Source organism: Salvelinus namaycush, chromosome 13 (genome assembly GCF_016432855.1).
Source record: "Salvelinus namaycush isolate Seneca chromosome 13, SaNama_1.0, whole genome shotgun sequence".
In the NCBI taxonomy this organism is placed as follows: domain Eukaryota; kingdom Metazoa; phylum Chordata; class Actinopteri; order Salmoniformes; family Salmonidae; genus Salvelinus; species Salvelinus namaycush.
The window spans coordinates 22,177,553-22,202,353 of record NC_052319.1 but is presented as its reverse complement, the minus strand read 5'-3'; the positions used below and the strand labels follow the sequence as shown (position 1 = coordinate 22,202,353).

General features: G+C 42.7%; 1 protein-coding gene across 1 annotated transcript; it reads right to left on the bottom strand.

Annotated features, from left to right (window-relative positions):
• Positions 1-7,606: 7,606 nt before the first annotated feature.
• LOC120057911 (vesicle-trafficking protein SEC22a-like) lies at positions 7,607-21,280 on the bottom strand. Its single transcript, XM_039006383.1, has 7 exons — positions 21,130-21,280; positions 19,405-19,618; positions 16,509-16,672; positions 16,034-16,207; positions 12,481-12,599; positions 12,103-12,171; positions 7,607-8,384 (listed from the first exon to the last, which is right to left on the bottom strand). Exons 2-7 carry the CDS (start codon positions 19,584-19,586, stop codon positions 8,184-8,186), a joined length of 909 nt encoding a protein of 302 aa, XP_038862311.1. The 5' UTR covers positions 19,587-19,618; positions 21,130-21,280; the 3' UTR covers positions 7,607-8,183.
• Positions 21,281-24,801: the final 3,521 nt, after the last annotated feature.

The window sequence follows — 24,801 nt, the reverse complement described above, 5'->3', positions numbered from 1 at the left end:
AGACTGTTTGTCTATTCTTGTGACTTAGATGAAGATCAGATAACATTTTATGACCAATTTATGCAGAAATCCATATAATTCTAAAGGGTTTACATACTTTTTCTTGCCACTGTACACACACATACATAACACACAGACCCCCTCCCACACAGACCCCCTCCCACACAGACCCCCTCCCACACAGACACATGCTGAAAACACTTTCAGCCGAGGATGTCAATGAAAAGCTTTTTTGTATTTTCAACGTTTTGTATTTTGACTCCAAAACACCAAACTCTATCAGATATTTTAGATTCTATATTTTGTACATTAATATATTAGAGAGAGACATCTATAAATAAACACCAAGTGTATTCGAATGTACATAGCTGACAGAGACATATTACAATCATGCTCATTCGCAAGGGGTGGGAGATATCAAGCAGTTGCCTGCACTTGTGGCAAGGCCATTTTCTTTTACCTTATTAACACCCTGCAGTCAGTCCATACCATAGATAGATATAGTTTTGGTGCTCTAAGAAGCCTTTTTGAACTACACTGCTACTGTCCCCCACCCCATCCCACCAACCCTGGTTCAATCAGATAGTATGACCCAATGAATGTCCAATGTTCTCCAATGAGGCCTTTATTCTATAGGCTATAATTTACTGATGACATGATCCTTATGTTAAATAAAGTAAAGACCAGCTTTGTGGGAGTCCATGTGGATATGTTTTCATTTTTACCTTTGACCTGCTGTATGTTTTTATTCCTGGTTGTGTCCCAAATTGCACCCTATTCCCTATTTAGTGCACTAATTTTGACCAGGGCTCCGATCACAAGTAGTGCACTATGTAGGCAATAGTATGCTTTTTGGGTTACACACCATGGTCAAAAGTAGTGCACTATGAAGGCAATAGTATGTTATCTGGGTCGCACACCTGTTTTACTAGAGCATCCCCATTAGATGTCTTATCCTCTGGTCTTTAATCATTTCTAACTGAAACACTCCTTCCTACCTTCTTCAGTCCCTCTACACTCCTCAAAATGGTGCCATTTTTTGCTCTTGTGACTTTTTCTTTACTGTTATTGTGTGTCATTGGTTGTGTTATAAGGTTTTATAGGAGGTTGAGATTGTACTTTAGCTGCTGGGCCTTTGAAAATAAGCAAGGAAAATACAGTGCCATTGAATTCCATTTACCTTTCACATTCGTTCTCAAACTTGACTTTGAGAGGGGTACATTTCAGGTGATGGGACAGACAGACAGTCTGTTAGGGGGGCAGTGGGGCATGGCTCCCTTCCTCTCCATATACTTGGAGATGGGATGAACCTCATGAGGTGTTCCTTAGATAAAGGAGTGGTGAGGAGAAGAGAAATGGCATCAGTGCATTTTTAGTCAGAGGCAAACCTTCGGTTGTCTTGGCTTTCTATCATGTCAAACACTATGCTGTTTTTTTACATTCAAATAAACCACTAAAATGTCACATTTATTGTTGGAAATGCCTGTTTTATGTGGCATCCAATGTGCCTTTCTATAACCTTATTATATTTGGATGGTTGTTTAGATGTACACCTGTATACAGTCAGTTTATTAGGTACACCCATCTAGTACTGGATCAGACCCCCCTTTGGCTCCAGAACATCCTGAATTCTTCGGGGCATCGAACCATTGCTCAGTTGGTATCAAGGGACTTAACGTGCCAGGAAAACATTCCCCACACCATTACACCACCAGCCTGTACCGTGGCACTAGGCAGGATGGGGTCATGGAGTCATGCTGCTTACGCCAAATCCTGACTCTGCCATCAGCATAACGCAATAACGCAACTGTGACCACTGGAGCGCTTCTTCTTGTTTTTAGCTGATAGAAGTAGAACCCGGTGAGGTAATCTGTTGAAATAGCCATATGTGACAAGAACCGACCAGTTGTGCGTTCCGAGATGCCATTTTGCACACCACTGTTGTACTGCACCGTTATTTGCCTGTTTGTGGCCCGCCTGTTAGCTTGCACAATTCTTGCCATTCCCCCTCGACCTCTCATCAACGAGCTGTTTTCACCCACAGGACTGCCATTGACTGGATGATTTTGTTTGTTGCACAATTCTCGGTAAACCCTAGACACTGTCCTGCGTGAAAAGCCCAGGAAGCCGGCCGTTTCAACAGTGTAAATCTTGGTGGGGCAAACCAAAAAATTATAATTGGGATGCATGCCAGCATAGCCTCTACACAACACAACACAACAATACACCTGGCTATCAGCAGAGCCTTGTCTGGCAGCGAAACAGTTCATTCAGCCTCATTTACTGCCTTTAAAAAAAACATACAGTACCAGACAAAAGTTTGGACACACCTACTCATTCAAGGGGTTTTCTTTATTTTTACTAATTTCTACATTGTAGAATAATAGTGAAGACATCAAAACTATGAAATAACACATGGAATCATGTAGTAACCCAAAAAGTGTTAAACAAATCAAAATATATGTTATATTTGAGATTCCTCAAAGTACCCTTGATGACAACTTTGCACACTCTTGGCATTCTCTCAACCAGCTTCATGAGGTAGTCACCTGGAATGCATTTCAAATAACTTAAAAGTTCATTTGTGGAATTTCTTTCCTTCTTAATGCGTTGTGACAAGGTAGAGGTGGTATACAGAAGATAGCCCTATTTGGTAAAAGACCATGTCCATATTATGGCAAAAACAGCTGAAATAAGAAAAGAGAAAGTCCATCATTACTTTAAGACATGAACATCAGTCAATGCGGAAATTTTCAAGTATTTTGAAAGTTTCTTCAAGTGCAGTCGCAAAAACCATCAAGCGCTATGATGAAACTGGCTCTCATGAGGACCGCCACAGGAAAGGAAGACCCAGAGTTACCTCTGCTGCAGAGGATAAGTTCATTAGAGTTACCAGCCTCAGAAATTGCAGCCCAAATAAATGCTTCCCAGAGTTCAAGTAACAGACACATCTCAACATCAACTGTTCAGAGGAGACTGCGTGAATCAGGCCTTCATGTCAAATTGCTGCAAAGAAACCACTACTAAAGGACACCAATAAGAAGAAGAGACTTGCTTGGGCCAAGAAACACGAGCAATGGACATTAGACCGGTGGAAATCTGTCCTTTGGTCTGATGAAAAATTTGAGATTTTTGGTTCTAACTGCCGTGTCTGTGAGATGCAGAGTAAGTGAACGGATTATCTCTGCATGTGTGGTTCCCACCGTGAAGCATGGAGGAGGAGGTGTTATGGTGCTTTACTGGTGACACTGTCAGTAATTTATTTAGAATTCAAGGCACACTTAACCAGCATGGCTACCACAGCATTCTGCAGCAATACGCCATCCCGTCTGGTATGCACTTAGTGGGACTATCATTTGTTTTTCAACAGGACAAATAAAATAAAATGTTATTGGTCACATACACATGGTTAGCAGATGGTATTGCGAGTGTAGAGAAATGCTTGTGCTTCTAGTTCTGACAGTGCAGCAATATCTAACAAGTCAACAACAAATGCCTAATACACACAAATCTAAGTAAAGGAATGGAATAAGAATATATAAATAGATGGATGAGCAATGACAGAGCCGCATAGGCTAAGATGCAATAGATAGTATAGAATACAGTATATACACTGCTCAAAAAAATAAAGGGAACACTAAAATAACACATCCTAGATCTGAATGAATGAAATATTCTTATTAAATACTTTTTTCTTTACATAGTTGAATGTGCTGACAACAAAATCACACAAAAATTATCAATGGAAATCAAATTCATCAACCCATGGAGGTCTGGATTTGGAGTCACACTCAAAATTAAAGTGGAAAACCACACTACAGGCTGATCCAACTTTGATGTAATGTCCTTAAAACAAGTCAAAATGAGGCTCAGTAGTGTGTGTGGCCTCCACGTGCCTGTATGACCTCCCTACAACGCCTGGGCATGCTCCTGATGAGGTGGCGGATGGTCTCCTGAGGGATCTCCTCCCAGACCTGGACTAAAGCATCCGCCAACTCCTGGACAGTCTGTGGTGCAACGTAGCGTTGGTGGATGGGGCGAGACATGATGTCCCAGATGTGCTCAATTGGATTCAGGTCTGGGGAACGGGCGGGCCAGTCCATAGCATCAATGCCTTCCTCTTGCAGGAACTGCTGACACACTCCAGCCACATGAGGTCTAGCATTGTCTTGCATTAGGAGGAACCCAGGGCCAACCGCACCAGCATATGGTCTCACAAGGGGTCTGAGGATCTCATCTCGGTACCTAATGGCAGTCAGGCTACCTCTGGCGAGCACATGGAGGGCTGTGCGGCCCCCCAAAGAAATGCCACCCCACACCATGACTGACCCACCGCCAAACCGGTCATGCTGGAGGATGTTGCAGGCAGCAGAACGTTCTCCACGGCGTCTCCAGACTCTGTCACGTCTGTCACATGTGCTCAGTGTGAACCTGCTTTCATCTGTGAAGAGCACAGGGCGCCAGTGGCGAATTTGCCAATCTTGGTGTTCTCTGGCAAATGCCAAACGTCCTGCACGGTGTTGGGCTGTAAGCACAACCCCCACCTGTGGACGTCGGGCCCTCATACCACCCTCATGGAGTCTGTTTCTGACCGTTTGAGCAGACACATGCACATTTGTGGCCTGCTGGAGGTCATTTTGCAGGGCTCTGGCAGTGCTCCTCCTGCTCCTCCTTGCACAAAGGTGGAGGTAGCGGTCCTGCTGCTGGGTTGTTGCCCTCCTACGGCCTCCTCCACGTCTCCTGATGTACTGGCCTGTCTCCTGGTAGCGCCTCCATGCTCTGGACACTACGCTGACAGACACAGCAAACCTTCTTGCCACAGCTCGCATTGATGTGCCATCCTGGATGAGCTGCACTACCTGAGCCACTTGTGTGGGTTGTAGACTCCGTCTCATGCTACCACTAGAGTGAAAGCACCGCCAGCATTCAAAAGTGACCAAAACATCAGCCAGGAAACATAGGAACTGAGAAGTGGTCTGTGGTCACCACCTGCAGAACCACTCCTTTATTGGGGGTGTCTTGCTAATTGCCTATAATTTCCACCTTTTGTCTATTCCATTTGCACAACAGCATGTGAAATTTATTGTCAATCAGTGTTGCTTCCTAAGTGGACAGTTTGATTTCACAGAAGTGTGATTGACTTGGAGTTACATTGTGTTGTTTAAGTGTTCCCTTTATTTTTTTGAGCAGTGTATATATATATATATATAATAATATTTTTTTTCTTCAGTATTTTGCCATCCAAATGGTAGGCTATTTCTGTTTCAACAACCCGCCCGTAAAGTGGAACCTTTTCTGTAAGCAGGTACTGGTAGCAAGAGGAGAGAACTTACCAACCAACCTGCTGAGTATTTGAGTTGAATGTTCCTATAGATGTCCAGAGGGGGGCAGCAGTACACTGTCATTGATGTCATAACAAGGATTACAATAGATAGGCTGTACTAAAGTGTCTCCCTTTGTCTTGTCTTCACTAATGATATAGCTATGATATTGGCTAGATGAAAGCAATATGATTTAGGATATCACTATATTCCCTACAAAGCTAATGAAGAAAAAAAAAAGAATTTGTTTTTAAAATATACCTACAGTACATGTGGTGGAAGTGATTTAAGCAGGACTCATAATAATACAATGGTCATCTTGTTAAATGATGACATAGTCCTTACCCTTTAAAAGCACCACACCTGTGAGCTGGCCATGAATGCTGTGGGCAGTGATAAAATAGCCTTAATTATGTTTGTCAGAGTAGATTAGAATAGTCACAAATAGGCCTCTGACGGCCACTCATTTGCTTTCAAATAGAAATAGCACAACAAAAGAGCTACAATGTCCCCCTTATAAAACACCCAAGTGGTCTTCATCTGCATTCAACCGCACACTTCCTGATTAAGAACATAGAGGAATATTGAGCCAAGAGCTCCATGTACCTCTGGATGACATTTCTGCTGCTTCTAATATTGAACACACTAATAAGAGGTAATCACCATGAAGTCTCCCAAAACACCTACCTCTCACTGCTTCTTGCCTGAAACTCTGCTTCTGTAACTGAATAGGTGATGCAGCCAGATATCTGGGTCTGATCTTTATAAATCAGTAGTGCTTGTTCTCAAAAAGGAATAAAGGGGAAATTCATATGAAACGTGTAATAGAAGATTAAGTCAAATTCTTTGTGCACATCAGAAAAGTCATATGTAAAATGACTCTTCTTGATGTTGTGTAATTACATGGATTGCGGAATTATGTCAGTCCAAATAGCCAACATCAAAATAACGTTTTTATGACCCATTCCATACTGGAGAGTAAGTCTGTTAAGATGTCCATGCTAATACGTTTTGGCCATTGTCAGTGACAAATCTTAAAAGGCCCAGTGCAGTCCAAAAACATGTTGCATTTATTTAGATAGATATCGCCACACTATGAGGTGTGACTAACCGGCTCAAAGCCCATAACAAAAAAGGGAGACAACGTAGACAAAATCTATTTTTGTTATTCCTTAACTAAAGTAAACAATATACAAATAACAATGGTGTATGTAGTCAGTAGTGCAAGTGAGTGGTTGCTTGCATAGACGTAATAATGAGGGGTGTTGAAAGGTGCCAAAGCAAAACGACCAAAAACAGCCACAACCAAAATCCAACAAGTGCGTCTGCGTTGAGAGTCTCCTCAATGAATGGGGAAAAGGTCTATTTATTCCGGGACAAACCCAAGCGTGTCCCATTTCGCTGACGACCCTCCCGGCTCCGCCCACCGACATCCTATAATAAGGAAAACAAGAGCAAAGAGAAAGAATACGGCAGACAGAGTGGGAGGGTCGTCACAAGTATAAGAAAGGATTGAAATGACCACGTGAAATTTCAGATTGTTTTGGTGTCATGTAGTTTTGACCTGCCTGGTAACATCACCAAGCCATACATTTGTTAGACCAAGAGTTCCAAACCTCTGCCAACAACAGCTAGTTTTCAGTTTCCCTCAGACCACTGACAGTCCTAGCAAAGATTATTGCTTGAGAAATTGCTCTTTGCTAAGTTGGGTTTATTTGACCATATTAATTGAAAACAAGCACAGGTCCTTAAATTGTTCAAACCTTTAAGGCTTGAATCAGTGCAGTAGTCAGTCCCCAGATATACATGTAGGTAGTTTCCAAATGTTTTTAATACTTGGTTCCATGTTTAGTCACTGCATGAGTGGAGAATAGATCTAGTCTGACTGACACTGGCCATGGATACACCCAAAATAAAGACCATAACATTATTTGCACAATTCCTCAACTCATTAAATTAACTAATACCCTCAAATATGGGGTTGGTGAGGGCTCACTGGTAAATTAATTAATCCTTTCCAGCAGTGCCTGCTTGTTACCACCTCTGCACCAGGGGTCTGTCAGTTGACAAGATTGTCCTCCCAATGGTGCCAGTGGGATAACACCACATTACATCTTTTGTTTAAACATATGCCATACCCAACTCTGCTATCAAGCAATAGCATATGACTGATGCCTGCAACAAAAAAGTAAAACATGGACATTACAGGCTTAGTGAGTGTGCATAATTGTATGGTTTAAAAAAATATATAAAAACTGACCAAAATAAAAAAAAAGTAGACCATAATCATGCACATAATTTATTCAAAAGTAAATTCATAATCAATACAAATATTTACTAGCCATGTCAACAACAACAAAAAATTGCCTAACTACAAAAATGGTCTAAACATGTGAGACACGTATGGGATGCCAGGAATTCAGAGAATGACAGTTGAGTACTGACCTAACCTCACTGGACATGCAGTACACATGGCAAAAAGAGGACCACATTCAGAAACCCTGACCTCTAGTAGTCCAATTTGCAAACATGTCCTAATAGTCTAAGACAGAAACCCCTGTTCAGACTCCTGTTAATTCCACCAAAGACATTCATGAGTGTAATTAGCCAATTAACTAATAATTTAGCTGTAGTGGCACCACCCATTAATTCTATTGGTCTGCATCACTTTGAGGTCACTCTAGAGTGAGCTCAGCATCCATCAATCCTGAGCTGTGGTGGAGAAGCAACGTGAGGAAGATAAAGGCAGAGATTACTCTTTTCCTTAGACATTGTAGTGGTTTCTAGTTTTGCTGTTGGTGGTAAGTATCTTTCAGACAAAAGTTGTTTTTTTCATGTTGTAAGTCTCGTGGTTGTGGTTTGTCAGACGTTGTAGTCCGGAGCTTTGCACTGCAGCTGCCTCAGACTGATCTGTAGTGTCATGAAGGCCGCTACAGTCACGTGGAAGAGGATCTGCCACACATTCCTCAGTTCAAACAGGCAGATGTTGGACAGACAGATCAGGGCGAAGGCCAGGAATGACTTAATGTTCCTCCTCACAGAGAAGTAAGCAAACAGGTAAAACTGCAGAGAGAAAGGTCAACTGTGAGACTAGAGCTACTGCATTGTATTGAAAATGAAGATCACTTGCAGAAAACCAATCTTTTTGCTTTCAATTTTGACCAAGAGAGCTACGATCAATGATTTAAAAAAATCAGGATGCCCCAATTTAGTGCACGTGTCAATCTGCTACAAGAAATCAAAAAGCCATAGACTCCATTTAAAACAAATACATTTTTCGCACTTTTCAATGTACCCAAGGACACTTCGAGTACAATGTGAAAATTGTAGCTAGACTACACAACCAAAAGTATGTGGACACCTGCTATTAGAACATCTCAGCCACAAGAGCATTAGTGAGTTCGGGCACTGATGTTGGGCTGGCTCGCAGTCGGCATTCCAATTCATCCCAAAGGTGTTCGATGTGGTTGAGGTCAGGGCTCGTGCAGGTCAGTCGACAAACCATTTCTGTATGAACCTCGCTTTGTGCACTGTCATGCTGAAACTGGAAAGGGTCTTCCCCAAAACTGTTGACAAAAATTTGGAAACACAGAATCATCTAGAATGTCATTGCATGCTGTAGCGTTAAGATTTCCCATCACTGGAACTAAGTGGTCTAGCCCAAACCATGAGAAACAGCCCCAGACCATTATTACTCCTCCAAACTTTACAGTTGGCACTACGCATTGGGGAAGGTAGCGTTCTCCTGGCATCCGCCAAACCCAGATTCATCCATCAGACTGCAAGATGGTGAAGCATGATTAATTTCTCCAGAGAAGGTGTTTCCACTGCTCCAGCATCCAATGGCGTGTGGCTGCTCAGCCATGGAAACCCATTTCATTAAGCTCCCGACGAACAGCTATTGTGCTGACGTTGCTTCCAGAGGCAGTTTGGAACTCGGTAGTGAGTGTTGCAATGGAGTACAGACGATTTATGCGCTGTGCTTCAGCGGTCCCTTTGAGAGCTTGTGTGGCCTACCACGTTGCGGCTGAGCCGTTGTTGCTCCTAGACGTTTCCACTTCCCAATAACAGCACGTAGTTGACCGGGGCAGCACTAGCAGGGTAGAATTTAACAAACTGACTTGTTGGAAAGGTCACATCCGATGACGGTGCCAGTGAAAGTCACTGAGCACTTCAGTAAGGCCATTCTACTGCCAATGTTTGTGTATGGAGATTGCATGGCTGTGTGCTCAATTTTATACACCTGTCAGCAACCTGTGGCCAAAATAGCCTAATACACTAATTTTAAGGGGTGTCCACATACTTGTGCATATACAGTGAATTTGGAAAGTATTCAGACCCTTTGACATGACAGCCTTATTCTAAAATTGATTCTCTTTACTGTCAATAACTTATTTAAGTCAAACCGCAAATGCCACTATTGTGCCTAATCCTTATTGTGGCTAGCTTCACAACACATAACCCGGTGCGGTCGAGCCTCACTAGCCAGATGAAGCTAGCTGGCTGCTTATAACATTAGCAACTTAACTCTGTTGCCCAAGCTGAGTAGCTATTTATTTGCATGAACTGAAGTTCAATTTCAATAGGCGAACAAGTGGCAACCTAGTTAATACTTAGAAGGATTACTAAATCATTGCTAAGAATGAAAATGACTGCAGGTTCTACTGGTCATTGTTTACAGGCTGGTTGTATTGGTGCTAGCTAGGTACCAAGCTAAAGCTAGCTACCCCAGAAGTTGCGGTCAAACAAATGATGCTTTATTACCAACGCGGTATTGTAAACACGTCGTTCGTGGCCAGTGTTTGCAGACTTTTGTACAGCTTTGACAGTGCTACTGCATCTTGACACGCAAAGACGCAAACGGCAGTTCATAGTATGTGTCGTGAAGCTAATAGCAGTGACGCCATTACTGTGCAACATCTGAAAAATTGCGCACTTGGTAGTGTGTACCGGTGCTCGACCAGTCGGCGAAAGCAAACATCACCCACGACAGAACGGTTGATTGTCAAGGGCAATGAATTCCATTATCTTGGCTTCAATGGATTTCGCACTTTGAGTTGTCTTTCTGAAATTGTTACTTTGCTTGACTGCTCGATCCACACTGCATACATTGTGGGATGTTTAGGAATGCTGTGTTGCACATATAGTGCCAAATTTTCCTTGGCGTCATTAAGTCATGTACGTACGTTATATAGATATGCACGTCAGCTTTGACATCGTGGCGTTAAACTAGACATCGGTCGATACCCGATGTTGGCATTTTCAGCTAATATTGGCCGATTCCGATATATCGTGCATCCCTAAAAATAGGTTTAGAAATGTTTTCAAAATTATAAAAATCTACTGAAATATCACATTTACATAAGTAGTCAGACTCTTTACTCAGTACCTTGTTGAAACACCTTTGGCAGCGATTATAGCCTTCTTGGGTATGACGCTACAAACTTGGCACATCTTTATTTGGGGAGTTTCTCCCATTCTTCGCTGCAGATCCTCTCAAGCTCTGTCAGGTTGGATGGGGATTGTCGCTGCACAGCTATTTTCAGGTCTCTCCAGAGATGTTTGATCAGGTTATAGCTGGGCCACTCAAGGATATTCAGATACTTGTCCCGAAGCCACTCTTGGGTTGTCTTGGCTGTGTGCTTAAGGTCGTTGTCCTGTTGGAAGGTGAACCATCACCTCAGTGAGGTCCTGAGTGCTCTGGAGCAGGGATCTCTGTACTTGAAAAACCATCTTCACACCACAATGCTGCTACCACCATGCTTCACTGTAGGGATGGTGCCAGGTTTCCTCCAGCCGTGACATTTGGCATTCAGGCCAAAGATTTCAATCTTGGTTTCATCAGACCAGAGAATCTTGTTTCTCATGGTCTGAGAGTCCTTTAGGTGCATTTCGGCAAACTCCAAGTGGGCTTTCATGTGCCCATTACTAAGGAATGGCTTCCATCTGGCCACTTTACCATAAAGGACTAATTGGTGGAGTGCTGCAAAGATGGGAGAACCTTCCAGAAGGACAACCATCTCCATGGAGGAACTCTGGAGCTCTGTCAGAGTTACCATTGGGTTCTTGGTCATCTCTCTGACCAAGGCCCTCCTTCCCTGATTGCTCAGTTTGGCCAGGCGGCCAACTGTAGGAAGAGTATTGAGGGTTCCAAACTTCTTCTATTTAAGAATGGTAGAAGCCACTGTTCTTGGGGACCTTCAATGCTGCATAAATGTTTTGTTACCCTTCCCCAGATCTGTGCCTACACATAATCCTGTCTCTGAGCTCTGCGGACAACTCCTTCAACCTCACGGCTTAGTTTTTGCTCTGACAACTGTGGGACTAATTATATATGAGTGCCTTTCCAAATCATGTAGAATCAATTGAATTTACCAAAGGGTGGATTCCAATCAAGCTGTAGAAACATCAAGGATGATAAATGGAAACAGGATGCACCTGAGCTCAATTCTGTGTAAAGGTGTCTTATTTTTTTTTAAATGTAATACATTTGCAAAATTCTGAAAACCTGTTTTCACGTTATCATTATGGGGTAGCATAGATTGATGCAGAATTTATTTTATTTAATACATTTTAGAATAAGGCTGTAACATAACAATGTGGAAAGAGGGAAGGGGTCTGAATATTTTCCAAATGCACTGTATACTGCATATGGTCTAACACCCCCCTCTGTACACAGAGTTGTGACGTAAATCATGCTGTGATGTAAAGTGCAGGGTTGTTAGTCACTCAGCAGTGTCAGCCAGGCAGAGGCAAGCAGCTCTTACTCGCCATCACTTACCTGATACAAACAGGCTGCTGTGCCCAGGAAAAAGGCAATCATGTCATTAAAGTCTTCATCATTGTGACTCTGCAGATGCACAGGACGGGTAAGGAGGTAGAGAAGGGAGAAGTATAGATTGAGGTAAATTAATGTATAGCCACTGAATGTTTAGCAGCAGGTAGGCTTTCATAAAGACTTGGTGGAACTGGAAACAACCAGCTAACAAAAGCACTGGACAAAAATAGCTCCTGAAATGCTTAAGCTCATCTCCAACTAAGAGGTGTTTAAATGATTCCTATGAAGGCTTGGTTTTACATATTATAGTTACAGGTGTTCACTTTTGTCATACCCATAGAATTAAATAAAATGCAATGTATCTCTACGTTCTTACTGTACCTGCATAAAGCCCTCTATGGCATGAAACCCTTGGAGTAGATTGAGGCCTCCACAGAAGATGCTTAGCACACAGGAGATGATGCCAGGTAGAGACACCGGCTCAAGCTGCTGGCTGGGAGCTGGGAGGAGAGGAAGGGAACTGTAAAGAATCAGCAGTAATGACCTGCTGGCCAATGAGCCATAGACGCATTAAGAAGCTCTGATTGATAAACAGCCACATCCTGTCCTGAAGGACATCACAACACACTCCCTGCCAGACACTTCACTTACTTAGGGTTTGGTGTGAAGTAGTCGTGACTACATTAATATCAATATTAAAAATGGCTACATATAGCAGGATTAGTTTATGGGTTCTGAGAATAGGTGAAAAAGAAATGGTAAAGCACTACATCAGGGCTATTCAACTATATTTTTTATGGGAGTCACATTCAAAAAGTGAATTGCTGGAGGGGACAGACACCAACAAAAACCAAGAAAGAGACAACCAACAGCAAAACTAGAAACTACAACGTCTAAGGAAAAGAGGCATCTCTGCCCCTGCTATATTCCTCATGTTGCTTCTCCACCACAGCTCAGGATTGTGGGACGCTGAGCTCACTCTAGAATGGCCTCAAAGTGATGCGAACAAACAGAATTAATGGGCGGTGACACTAAAGCTAAATTATTAGTTAATAACTCTCATACGAATGCGTTTAGGGTAATCAGGAGTCTGAACAGGGGTTTCTTAGCTTATTAGGACATGTTATCCAATGGGACTACTGGATGCCAGGGTTGCTGAATGTGATCCTCTTCAGAAGAACTATCAAAAACACATGCCATACAAGGCACTTAAAATGTTGATTACAGTAATCAGGTAGTTTTAAAATCCTCTGAAACCTAAATGTTTCCTCTTTACTCCCCTAACACAGAGATAGTGAAAACATGGACCAGAAAGCTATTTATTTGATTCTCTGTTTTAAGAAACATATTTGAATCTGACCTTGCCATCATCTCAATAAAAGTTATAAATAACAAATAGATGGCAATCAAGTAGCCCAATTCCAAATTTCAGTCTGAAGGAAGTATGCTTTGAATTAATTTCCCCCAGTCATTAGGTTGTAGCATTACATTTTAACATGTTGCATCAGAGAGAGGCGCGCACAGTATGTGTTCCTGGAACATACTTCCTTCAGACTGAAATTTGGAGTCTTAGTTTTCATGCTTGGGGTCATAATATCTTAGTCCAACCATTGAAAGAGCCAAATTCTTAGCGAATTACTTTTAAAAAATGAAAACATGCCAAATTAGCGCTAGAAACCACACTAATAGGCATTGTAGCACTTGCCATTTTGACAATAGGTCAGAATTGTTTTTAATTCATGTTCACTATGGAATAAATGTATATTTTTAAATTTATTCAAAGTATTCATTGTGATGCAATGCTATTTCTTTTCTGCATCAACTCAGCATTCATTTAATCCATAAACTGCACTTTCTTTCATCTCCAAACATTACCAGTTGTATTGCCTAATTGGTGGGAATGGCTAAATCAGCACAGGTGCCTGCAATGTGTAATCGGGGGGCCTGTTTTTTCTTGTTTCCTGATTGTGTGGAAAAACCATTTGTTTTAGCCATCAGCGTTTAATTTATAAAAGTACTTCATTTATTTTAAAAACTGCGGACTTACAGCCATTTATTTTTCAGTTCCTCTTTCAAGCCTTTAAGATGACAAGGTATCAATCAGCCAGCCTGTCACAAGGGGCAAGACTAAATTGATAAAAGGGTGAGATCTAGCCCTCGGGCCTTCAGTTGAATAGCCCTGCACTACACCATCATGTGCAATCTTAGAATTCTCCCAACATCTGAAAAGAAACCACTGATTCAATCCCAAAATGTGGAATCTTAACTACAGCGTTAAAACAATGTGATTATGAATCCTTCTACTCTTCCCATATCCACAGTGAGCGATAGGAACGTGAATAGGAAAGCAGTGGTTCTTGAGGGAGACAGAGGAGCTGTGGTGACCCAGGGCAGAATCACTTAGCTGAGGTTACAGATGTGAAGGTGTCAGAAGTTACTGATCCAGAGTATCAGGAGAGGCAGGCGGGGGGGGGGCTCTATGGAGGCCTGTCTCAGTCAGGGATCACTAATGGAGTGGCCGGGCCAGACACACACAAACAGCTGCAGGGTAAGGTGTCATTCAGAGAGCTGCCCCATAAGGCTTTCATATGATTAACTTTGGCTCTGTTCCCAACCAAGCTGTCCATGAGGTATGGAATGGATGGAAGCCATTTTAAACATGTGCTAACGTGACAATGGGAGATACCTTCAGTAAAGGCTTAGATAAATGGGATAAGGGAAGATTAGAATGAGCTAGATGGAATGCAGATGAAATCCATTTGTCATTCAGTACACAGTTAAGTGATTATGTTAAAGCTTATGTGAAGAATCATATTTTACAGTGCCTAAAAGCATCAAAGGCAGCTAGGTGCTTTGATTGAAAAAGGCCTCAGCCAACAAGTCACTAGCCTACAGTATGTCAGGCTACCTATTCTATTGGTCAGCTTATGGAGAAAGAAATAGCCTATCCAAACAGACTCTGGGACCGTTGTGAAAGATAAATCCCAAATTCACACAAGTAGGCCTAGGTCACATTAAAATAAAAAATATTTTAAAAAACAATGAGTGATGCAACAGATCAGAACGTTTAGCTTAAAAGATGTTGATAAACTAGTATTTATTCACATAAGCGCAGCAATGCACACAAGGCAGTAGGCTATGCAGTAATGTTTGTTCCACAATTAGAGGGAAAACAGTTGTCAAAATGGCACTGCACATGTGAGCAGTTTCATGTGACAGATAAAAATATACATTAGAAAATTTAGAGAGATCTAATAGGCTACTTTGACATGCCTCATAATATGTATTTAAACATTCAGGTTTCAAACAATGAAGTATGTCTAAATACATACTGCCTCCAGCTCATTACAAAGTGGTGTGACACTGATTAAGCCTGCCTTCAGTTGCTGCGGTCAAAATAACTGAACTCGTAAAGAGCTGACTTCCGAGCATGCAAGACAACTGGGGGGGGGGGGGGGGAAAGTGACTTGTAAAAATCTATTTCAACTGTCATCCAACTCAGGAACTCTGGCTTCTTTCTAGAGCTCACTTTCCAACCTGAAGATCACTGACGTCATGATTTGACCTAGTATTTTTAGTTGCCAGTTGTCTTGAAAGCCCCACAAGATGCTGCAGCAGAATGCTCTGTATCTGTATGCTGTACGCGTGTGATAAGATGCTTAACGAATATACTGTACGTGCCAATTTAATTCAACTAAATTATGCAAATTAACCTATAGACCGATAAGCACGACCAGTCAAATGTATTTACGTCGACTGGTATGTCAATCATTGAATAGGCTACAAAGCATGTCGCAATGGGAATTGTTTTATCCCGGACAATTGGCCAGCACCAATATTATTCGTCAGCTTTAAAAAAAAATAATAATAATTTAAATCCAGCCAAAAGCCAGCTATTACCGGCAACCCCGGTGCGTACATGTGTGGAACTTACTTATGCTCTTGTACTGGAAGACCTTGCGGCGCGGGAAGCCGAACCGTAGGTCCTCAGGGGACAGCTGGTATGTCGGTATCATCTTGAGCTCTGACTGCATGTCAGCCAGGTTGATCTTAGAGGTCAGAGAGCGGGGGCTATTGTAGCGCTGCATCGTATCCTGGAGGAAGTCGTCTGGAAGTGCCAGTAAAAAAAAGGGTATTAAAAAAAACAACCTACGCTGGAAAGGAATGTCATAGCAGCAGTTATATAACTACTATTATCATACTAATCATGTAGGTACAACAGGGTTTCAATTTGAAAGTGTTGCTTCAAAAACAAACCCTGTTTGATTTGACAGTAAGGCAAAATATGCATTTGTAGGGAAAACATACCCGGGTCACAGATCATGTTGTCATGCCATACCGACCATATGAGTTGGTTACAGGACCAACAAACATGGGACCAGGCTAGGGAAAACAGAGGAGAGACTCACCAAACTCGTTGAAGGAGTAAGGCCTCACAGTGTTGCGGACGAGAAAGCCGTCGCACCTGTCGAGAATCTCCCTCTGCAGCTCTTCTAGGAAACCGAAGGCCAGGGCGTTGGGGCAGTTCTCCGTACACACCGCCAGATATCCTATTCCCAGAGAACTGGTGAAACTAACACACAACCATCATCTACTGCAATTGCAGTGCTGAACAGTGGGAAGTACAGTATCTAAGTACACCAAACAAATCAGAAAAACTAAGAAATGTCCCCTGCATGTGATGACCTTCAAGACCAAATTCAATTAGTGTCTGTAACAAACACTGGCATCATACCATCTGTTTGGAGAATGATCTCTAAGATATAGCCTAACACAAAAGAATCTTCACCACAGACGTGTTTCCAACAAATTCATCAATAAAACTACAGAAAATCTATTCAACATTTTAACATCAGGTGGCTTGAAGGCTTGTTAGTTGTGTGACTGCATTGTAGAGCGATGCTAGTATGTTAACCACTGTAAATAACTTCACAGAAAGAAACGCGACACTCACCCAATAGGCATTGAAAAGAGAGGGGGAAGTGGGAACAGCGAGCTCCCTCTTCTCCCCCCTCTCTGCTTATGATGAATAACAGTAATTTGGAGAGTGCCAGGCAGGGGCTGACTAAAGGCCCCACCCACCCGGAGCAGAACCCCTTAAAGGTCCAATACATCCGAGTTAGGCATTGCCCAAAAAGGATCTTTAAATCTTTCCATTAAATTAACCAGTGATTTAAATGCCGTCTGGCACATCCTCAGTTACTTTCCTTCAGTGTCAAGGCCAATGTTGAGCCTTGATTAAAGGACCTTGAGATATCAAATGAGGCTTCAGACTGTCGAGTGGATGGCCAACCAACCCTGCTGCTGGAGAGAGGGATGCGCATGTGTGTATACACTCCTTTTTATTCAAGCCAATATCTGCTGTCTTAATGGGACCAATTAGCTAATAACCCATTTCCATGTAAACAGACAATCGCTAAGCATTTTATAAAATGAGGACAGAGTGATAACACCACCATTCAAAGCAAAATTATACTATCAAATATTATTGGTCACGTACACATTTTGTAGAGGTTTTTGCAAGTGCAGAGAAATGCTTATGTTTTATAACTCCAACAGTGCAGTAATACCCAACACACACAAATCTTAAAAATGTCAATGAAGGAATTAAGAAATATCCTAATTAGCAATATCAGTCCAGAATATAAATATATGACGTGTGGATAGACATTATGGACAGTAAATGAATAGAAAAGGTGTTTACAGCAGTAGTTATATAGGATAAGCCTAGACCACAATACAGAATATACATATGGTGGGTAAAAGAGTATGTAAACATTAAAGTGACCAGTGTTCAATGACTCTGTACACATAGAGCAGCAGTCTAAGGTGCAGGGTAGAGTACTGGGAGGTAGCCTGCTAGTAACAGTGACTAAGTTCAGGGCAGGGTACTGGGCAGAGGCCAGCTAGTGGTGACTATTTAACAGTCTGATGGCCTGGATATCTAAATGTTTTTTCAGTCTCTCGGTCCCAGCTGTACTCTCTGCGTCTTCTAGATGGTAGCGGGGTGAACATGCCGTGGCTCGGGTGCCGGAGGTCCTTGATGATCTTCTTGACCTTCCTGTGACACCAGGTGCTGTAGATGTCCTGGAGGGCAGGCAGTGTGCCCCCGGTGATGCGTTGGGCTTACAGCACCACCCTCTGGAGAGCCCTGCAGTTGTGGATGGTGCAATTGCCATATAAGGATGTGATACAGCCCAACAGGATACTCGCGATGGTGCATCTGTAGAAATTTGTGAAGGTTTTAAGGGACAAGCCAAATTTCTTCAGCCTCCTGAGGTTGAAGAAGCACTGTTGCGCCTTCAACACATTGTGAATGGATCACTTCAGTTTGTCAGTGATGTGCACGTTGAGGAACTTGAAGCGTTTCAACCTCGCCACTGTGGCCCCGTCGATGTGGATGGGGGCGTGCTCTCTCGGCTGTCTCCTGAAGTCCACGATAAGCTCCTTCATTTTGTTGACGGAGGGAGAGGGTGTTTTTTTGGGGGGTTTTCTGGCACCACTCTGCCAGGGCCCTCACCTCCACCCTGTCTCGTCATTGTTGGTAATAAGACCTACCAATGTTGTGTCGTCTTCAAACTTAATTGAGTTAGAGACATGCGTGGACACAATCATGGGTAAACGGAGTGCAGGAGGGGGCTGAGAACGCACCCTTGTGGGACCGCCGTGTTGAGGATCAACGTAGTGGAGGTGTTGCCTACCTTCACCACCTGGGGTCGGCCCATTAGGAATCCAGGACTCCGTTGCACAGGGATGGGTTCAGACCCAGGGCCTGAGCTTAGTGATGAGCTTGGAGGGCACTATGGTGTTGAAGGCTGAGCTGTATTCAAAGAACAGCATTATTATAATTATACATAGATATTCCTTATGTCCAGATGGGATAGGGCAGTGTGACGGCGATTGCGTCATCTGTGTATCTTTTGGGGCGGTACGCAAATTGTAGTGGGCCTAGAGTGTCAGTAAGTTGGAAGTTCCTTAACTCTCAAAGCACTTCATGATGACAGAAGTGAGAACTACAGGGTGATGGTAACTGAACAAAATGACTTTTGCTGTCTTGGGCACAGGAACAATGGTGGACAGCTTGAAGCAAGTGGGGACAACAGACTGGGATAGATGTTGAATACATCCGTAAAAACTCTAGCCAACTGGTCTGCACATGTTCGGAGGACACGGCGTCGGATGCAGTCTGGGCGGGTATAGAGAATTGCTAGCAACTTTGGGTGGTGAAAATATCAAAGTCTACTACAAGAGTTAATATAAAATCTTGGATAATACCACTATGATTCACAGTTAAGCCAAACTTACTGGATATTGAACTTTCCTGTCTTCAGAGAGCAGCGGCTTGGGAAAGTGGAGAGTTTCTCAGACAGAGTTTTGATCTGCTTCTTGGTTTCCTGTAGGCCTTCGTCCTGCTCATAGTCTGTGGTGGCAGACAGGGGTAGACCATCCGTACTCCTCATCACCAAGGCAAACAGGACCATGGACATCTTACTGCTCTACACGCACTCCGGACTGACACCTTCAAAACAGAGCATGTTCATAGATTCAAGGGCATGATGATTGTTAAGTCATGAGCTTTCTGATAACATCAGATTTAGTTAAATTGTAACTAAAATTGCCAGATTAGCCTGGCAGCATATCAATATTACCATCTAATCTAGACTGCCACGGTTCAGTACCTTGGATAGCACCTTGAGGAACTGCTAGTACTAACGACAACTGTGTGCCCACGTCACCGTCTAGACGCTCGCTAGCAAACTAGTTAACATGGTACATGTGTCTTGAGTGAGCCTGAAACATTTGTCAGTTTGCCATGATATGGTCCACGCATAAGCGATTGTCTAGGCATTGCTAGCTCAGCAACACTGGACAAGTAACGTAAATTCACCCCATTCCGTACAAATGTGCGCAACCGCAACATTCAAACGAGGCTACAAAGAAAACTAATGGGACTGTAGCGACTGTGTTGACTTCAAAATCAGGGGTTTCTATTCAAGCGTTGATCGACATGGTAATGGCTCTATAGTATTGGAGAAAAGTTGAAAAAAAACAGACCCTCCGTTACATCGTGACGTGTCATGTCGTAACGTACAGCACGCATAAAGCAACTATTTCTGTCTTACAATCTCTCTCCACCAGGTGTAGCACTTCTCTCATCGTTTAAAAACAAGAAATGGACAGTGACAGGGGTAAGGGGGGATACCTAGTCATTTTTTTAATCATCATTCTCAAAGGCGCCGTTTAGATCACTTTAGCACCGCCCTAAAAACACCATTCAAATAGGTATGTAATGACACATTATAAACTCTTTATAGTGTTTTATTTACATTTTAGAGGCGATAAGGTGATAAGTTGGACAGATCAGGTGAAAAAAGCAATTTTCCCACAAGACATCTGTCCTCACTATCACGCATTAGTTTCGCTTCCCCACCGGGCTCATTGCCTGCTTGAATTATGCAGAAACGGGCAGCGTTTAGGTCATGTAATTGATCATGTTGGAAAGGGGAGAAATTGTGCTTTACAATGGTATTGCCATTACAGTTGATCTGGAAGCATTACGTTTTGGGGGCGCTAAAATAAGGGAAATTGTACGGACCAAGGCGATGTACGACTTTGCGTGAGTTTACGTTAGCTAGTTACCTTTTGCAGCAGGATAATGCTGGGAAACCTTTGAGGATTGCGCAATTAAAGATAGTGATAGTTGCTAGTTAGCGGTTTAGCTTAACTTACATCGCAAGTTCAATAGTCGGAGTTTTTAAAAGTATTGCAAAATCTAGCTATATCTATGTCGCATAATTTCACAAACAAAGGCGCCACCTTGCTAAAGTTACCTGGCTAGTTAGTTAACGTTAGTTCCTCAAACAAGCCATTTGCGCTCTCCTACCTGCTGTCAATTAGCTAACTAAAGTTACCAGCTAGTTAATGCACATGGCTACTGCTGTAGGACGCTAGCTAGGAAAAGCAAAACTAACATTTTGAAGGCCATGCTTGACAACACATGGACAGGAATTGTTATTTTTGCAAACTAACCTGAAAAGACACGTGTCAATGCACCGCTGCGAAGTTGATGCTACCGTAACATCACAGGGCACGTTTCATTTTTATAGCTACATCCATTCTTCTTCTATGGTATTGTAACGACCCTGGGTTTATAAGCGCGGAAATCGACTCTGCCGCACGAGCATTCTTTTGCAGCACAGTCGATAGCGCGCCGGACCTCGGGGTCGAAGGTTCGAGACCTGCTCCCTGCCTGTTTCATTACATTGGTGTCAGAAGTGATCGGACCTTGCATCCACGACAGTGCGTGTGCTTGGCCGGTGAGCGCGTTCCTGTAAGACGTAGAGTCGCAAACTAGCGCGAGGTCGCACGCGCTCTTTGAAAGGAGGACGTAGTGTAACGACCCTGGGTTTATAAGCGCGGAAATCGACTCTGCCGCACGAGCATGCTTTTGCGGCACAGTCGATAGCGCGCTGGACTTCGGGCTAGAAGGTAGGTCGAGGGTTCGAGACCTGCTCTCTGCTGTTTCATTACAGTATATTGGCGATCACACAATTTAATGTGCATCCCGCCACCTACTATGCGGGATGCAAACCGAACAAAATAAATCTTTTTTTTTTCTTTTCTTTTACTGATCTGATGCTTACACAGGCTCAAGGGGAACATGGGAGGGCGGATCTTACCCCTTACAAGTCTTCAGATGTAAAATCCTTAAGTCCCAAAAACTTTTCTGCCACAGCTACAATAATGTCCAGTTTCTTAGACTTCTTTGAGACTTGTGCTGTACAATCTATAACTGTGGCAATGAACTCAAAAAAATCCACCTTTTTAACACACAGTATCTTTTGTCTGGAAGCAAACATTTACTAAAGGATGTGGTGTATCCACTACCATATCTTCACTAGCGTCACTTGTTTTCTCAATTCTTTTAATCGCCTCCACATAGGAGATTCGATTGACCGCTCTAACTTTTGCAACCTCAATCTCCTTCACCCTTACAGGGCACTCCATGAACTCAAGATCCCCACCACAATTGCAACACCGTAGTCCTTCTACACACCGTTCTTCAGTATACTCTGTTCGTCTGCACACCCTTTAAACATGGCCAAATCCTTTACAATTCTTACAATGCAGGGGTTTGGGGACGAAGCCTCTTATGGCGTATCTTATAAAACCAAGCAACACTTGCGTAGGTATTTGCTCTTCATCAAAAAACAACAGGACCAACAGACTTTCGTCTTGTTCGCCATTCACCCAGTGGGTCAGACGCCAGGCACCAACAACACCAGGAATTCTCTTCGGGTATTCAACCTGAATATCCGTTATCACCCCTGAGATTACTCCTGTGACAGGTGCTCTACCCCCGAAGTTCAAAACACAAAACTTTAGTTGTCCGGATTATTTTGAGACCCACTGCAATCTTCCTCTGTTCTTCAGAAATACAATGAATCAAAATAAGACCACGCCTGGTCACTCTGACAGACTCCATTTTTCCAAACGTATACTTCACCATTTGACACCTCAAACGGGTTTCCCCACATATGCATCCTTACTCAACAAACGCATCCCAACAAGCGATTCATTATCATTCACACACGTATCCTCCACTCCAATTTTAGACAATTTCCTTTATGTTCCAGTTTTTGATACTACTCTTGTCCATTCAGAACATTCGTCTTCACCAAATTTGCATCCACTTCTGCCATCTTCCCACCAAGCATGGTCCGTTCCAGTTACATCCATTGGAAAGCTAGCTAGCTACTGTACACACAGGATAGAAACTGTCTGTTTACCAGACAGAGTTTAGATAGACATCACAAAATTGTATCTGTCACATTATGGCATCTGTGAGAGCATGGCAGCACCATCTTGATTTTGAAGTAGACCATTTCTTCTTCTATGAGTTGGCAAACAAACTGAAAGTGTGCACACTGTCACATAGAGCAGTGGTTCCCAACCTTTTTCAGCTACTGTACCACCAACTGAATTATGCTCTGCCCGAAGTAACCCTGAAGCAGTGGAGGCTGCTGAAGGGAGGACGGCTCATAATAATGTCTGGAACCTAGCTAATGGAATGGCATCAAACATATGGAAACCATGCGTTTGATGTATTTGATACAATTCCACTCATTCTGCTCCAGCCATTACCATGAGCCCGTCGTCCACAAGTAAGGTGCCACCAACCTCCTGTGCCCTGAAGTACCCCCTCATGTGTATTTCACCAGTAAGCCTATGGTCTCATGAGTCCTATCAAGTACCCCCAGGGGTCCTTATATCCCTGGTTGTGAACCACTGAACTAGAGTGTGTTGTTTGAACAGGTATAAAGGTTGGTGTTTTACTGTCACCTGCAGTTCTGGAATGTTTCCTCACGAGTATAATTCATTGGCTGAGCCCTCCTGGTGACCTGGATGGAATTATGTGATCCTTCCTTAACCCATAGGAAGTCCCACCCAGTTGACTACTTCAAAAATGTGAATGTACTCAATGGCACAAGAAGGGGGTATCTGCATCCCAATATTCTGTTATTCAGGATGAGTAAGCCAGTTTTACACAAATAATTGTACATGTTCAGTTATGAAACTGACAATTGTTTACTTACGCAATACGGCCCTAGCGGGTGTGGTATATGGACAATATACCACGGCTAAGGGCTGTTCTTAAGCACGATGCAACGAGGAGTGCATACAGCTCTTAGCTGTGGTATATTGGCCATATACCACAAACCCCCAAGGTGCCATATTGCCATTATAAACTTGTTAACCAACGTAATTCGAGCAGTAAAAATAAATGTTCTGTCATACCCATGGTATAAGGTCTGATATCAAACCACCCAGCTAATAATTTTGATTAAAAGTATTGATGATGCGTGTGTTTACTGTGACTGTATTGGCTACTAGGTAGCTACTTCCCACACTGTTGCCAGACAGTAGTGCTTGTCAAGCGGGAGCAAAGGGTACTGTGTCCTGGTGTTATTGCTGTGTTGTTTCCGTTCATGCCCTCCCCATTGAGTAGTAGACTGTACTTACAGTACATTCGGAAAGGCTCTTCTCCCCCAATTGCTCAGTTTGGCAGGGCGGCCAGCTCTAGGAGGAGTCTTGATGGTTACAAACTTCTTCCATTTAAGAATGATGAAGGCCTTCAATGCTGCAGACATTTTTTGGACAATTCCTTCGACCTCAATGCTTGGTTTTTGCTCTGACATGCACTGTCAACTGTGGGACCTTATATAGACAGGTGAGTGCCTTTCCAAATCAAGTCCAATCAATTGAATTCACCACAGGTGGGCTCCAATTAAGTTGTAGAAACATACATTTTTTTATTTAAAATTATTATTATATTTTGGGGGGGGGGGGATATATCAGCTTTAAAATTGCACATAGATTGTGGCTTCCATCAATGTAATTGTCGGCATCATTTACAATCCCCCATATATTTTTTTGTAAATAATATACAGTACCAGTCAAAAGTTTAGACACACCTACTCATTCAAGGATTTGTATTTATTTTACTATTTTCTACATAATAATAGTGAAGACATCAACACTATGAAATAACACATATGGAATCGTGTAGTAACCAAAAGTGTTAAACAAATCAAAATATATTTTAGATTTTATATTCTTTAAAGTAGCCACTCTTTGCCTTGATGACAGCTTTGCACATTCTTGGCATTCTCTCAACCAGCTTCATCTGGAATGTTCCCA

What these genes read in the sequence shown, in the direction of transcription:
- LOC120057911 (XM_039006383.1), bottom strand. Translation starts at nt 19,586, where the DNA reads ATGTCCATGGTCCTGTTTGCCTTGGTGATGAGGAGTACGGATGGTCTA. An exon ending in TTACTCCTTCAACGAGTTTG is followed by an intron (nt 16,208 to 16,508) that starts GTGAGTCTCTCC and finishes TGGCACTTCCAG; the next exon opens with ACGACTTCCTCCAGGATACG. An exon ending in CAGCAGCCTGTTTGTATCAG is followed by an intron (nt 8,385 to 12,102) that starts GTAAGTGATGGC and finishes TTCTCTCTGCAG; the next exon opens with TTTTACCTGTTTGCTTACTT.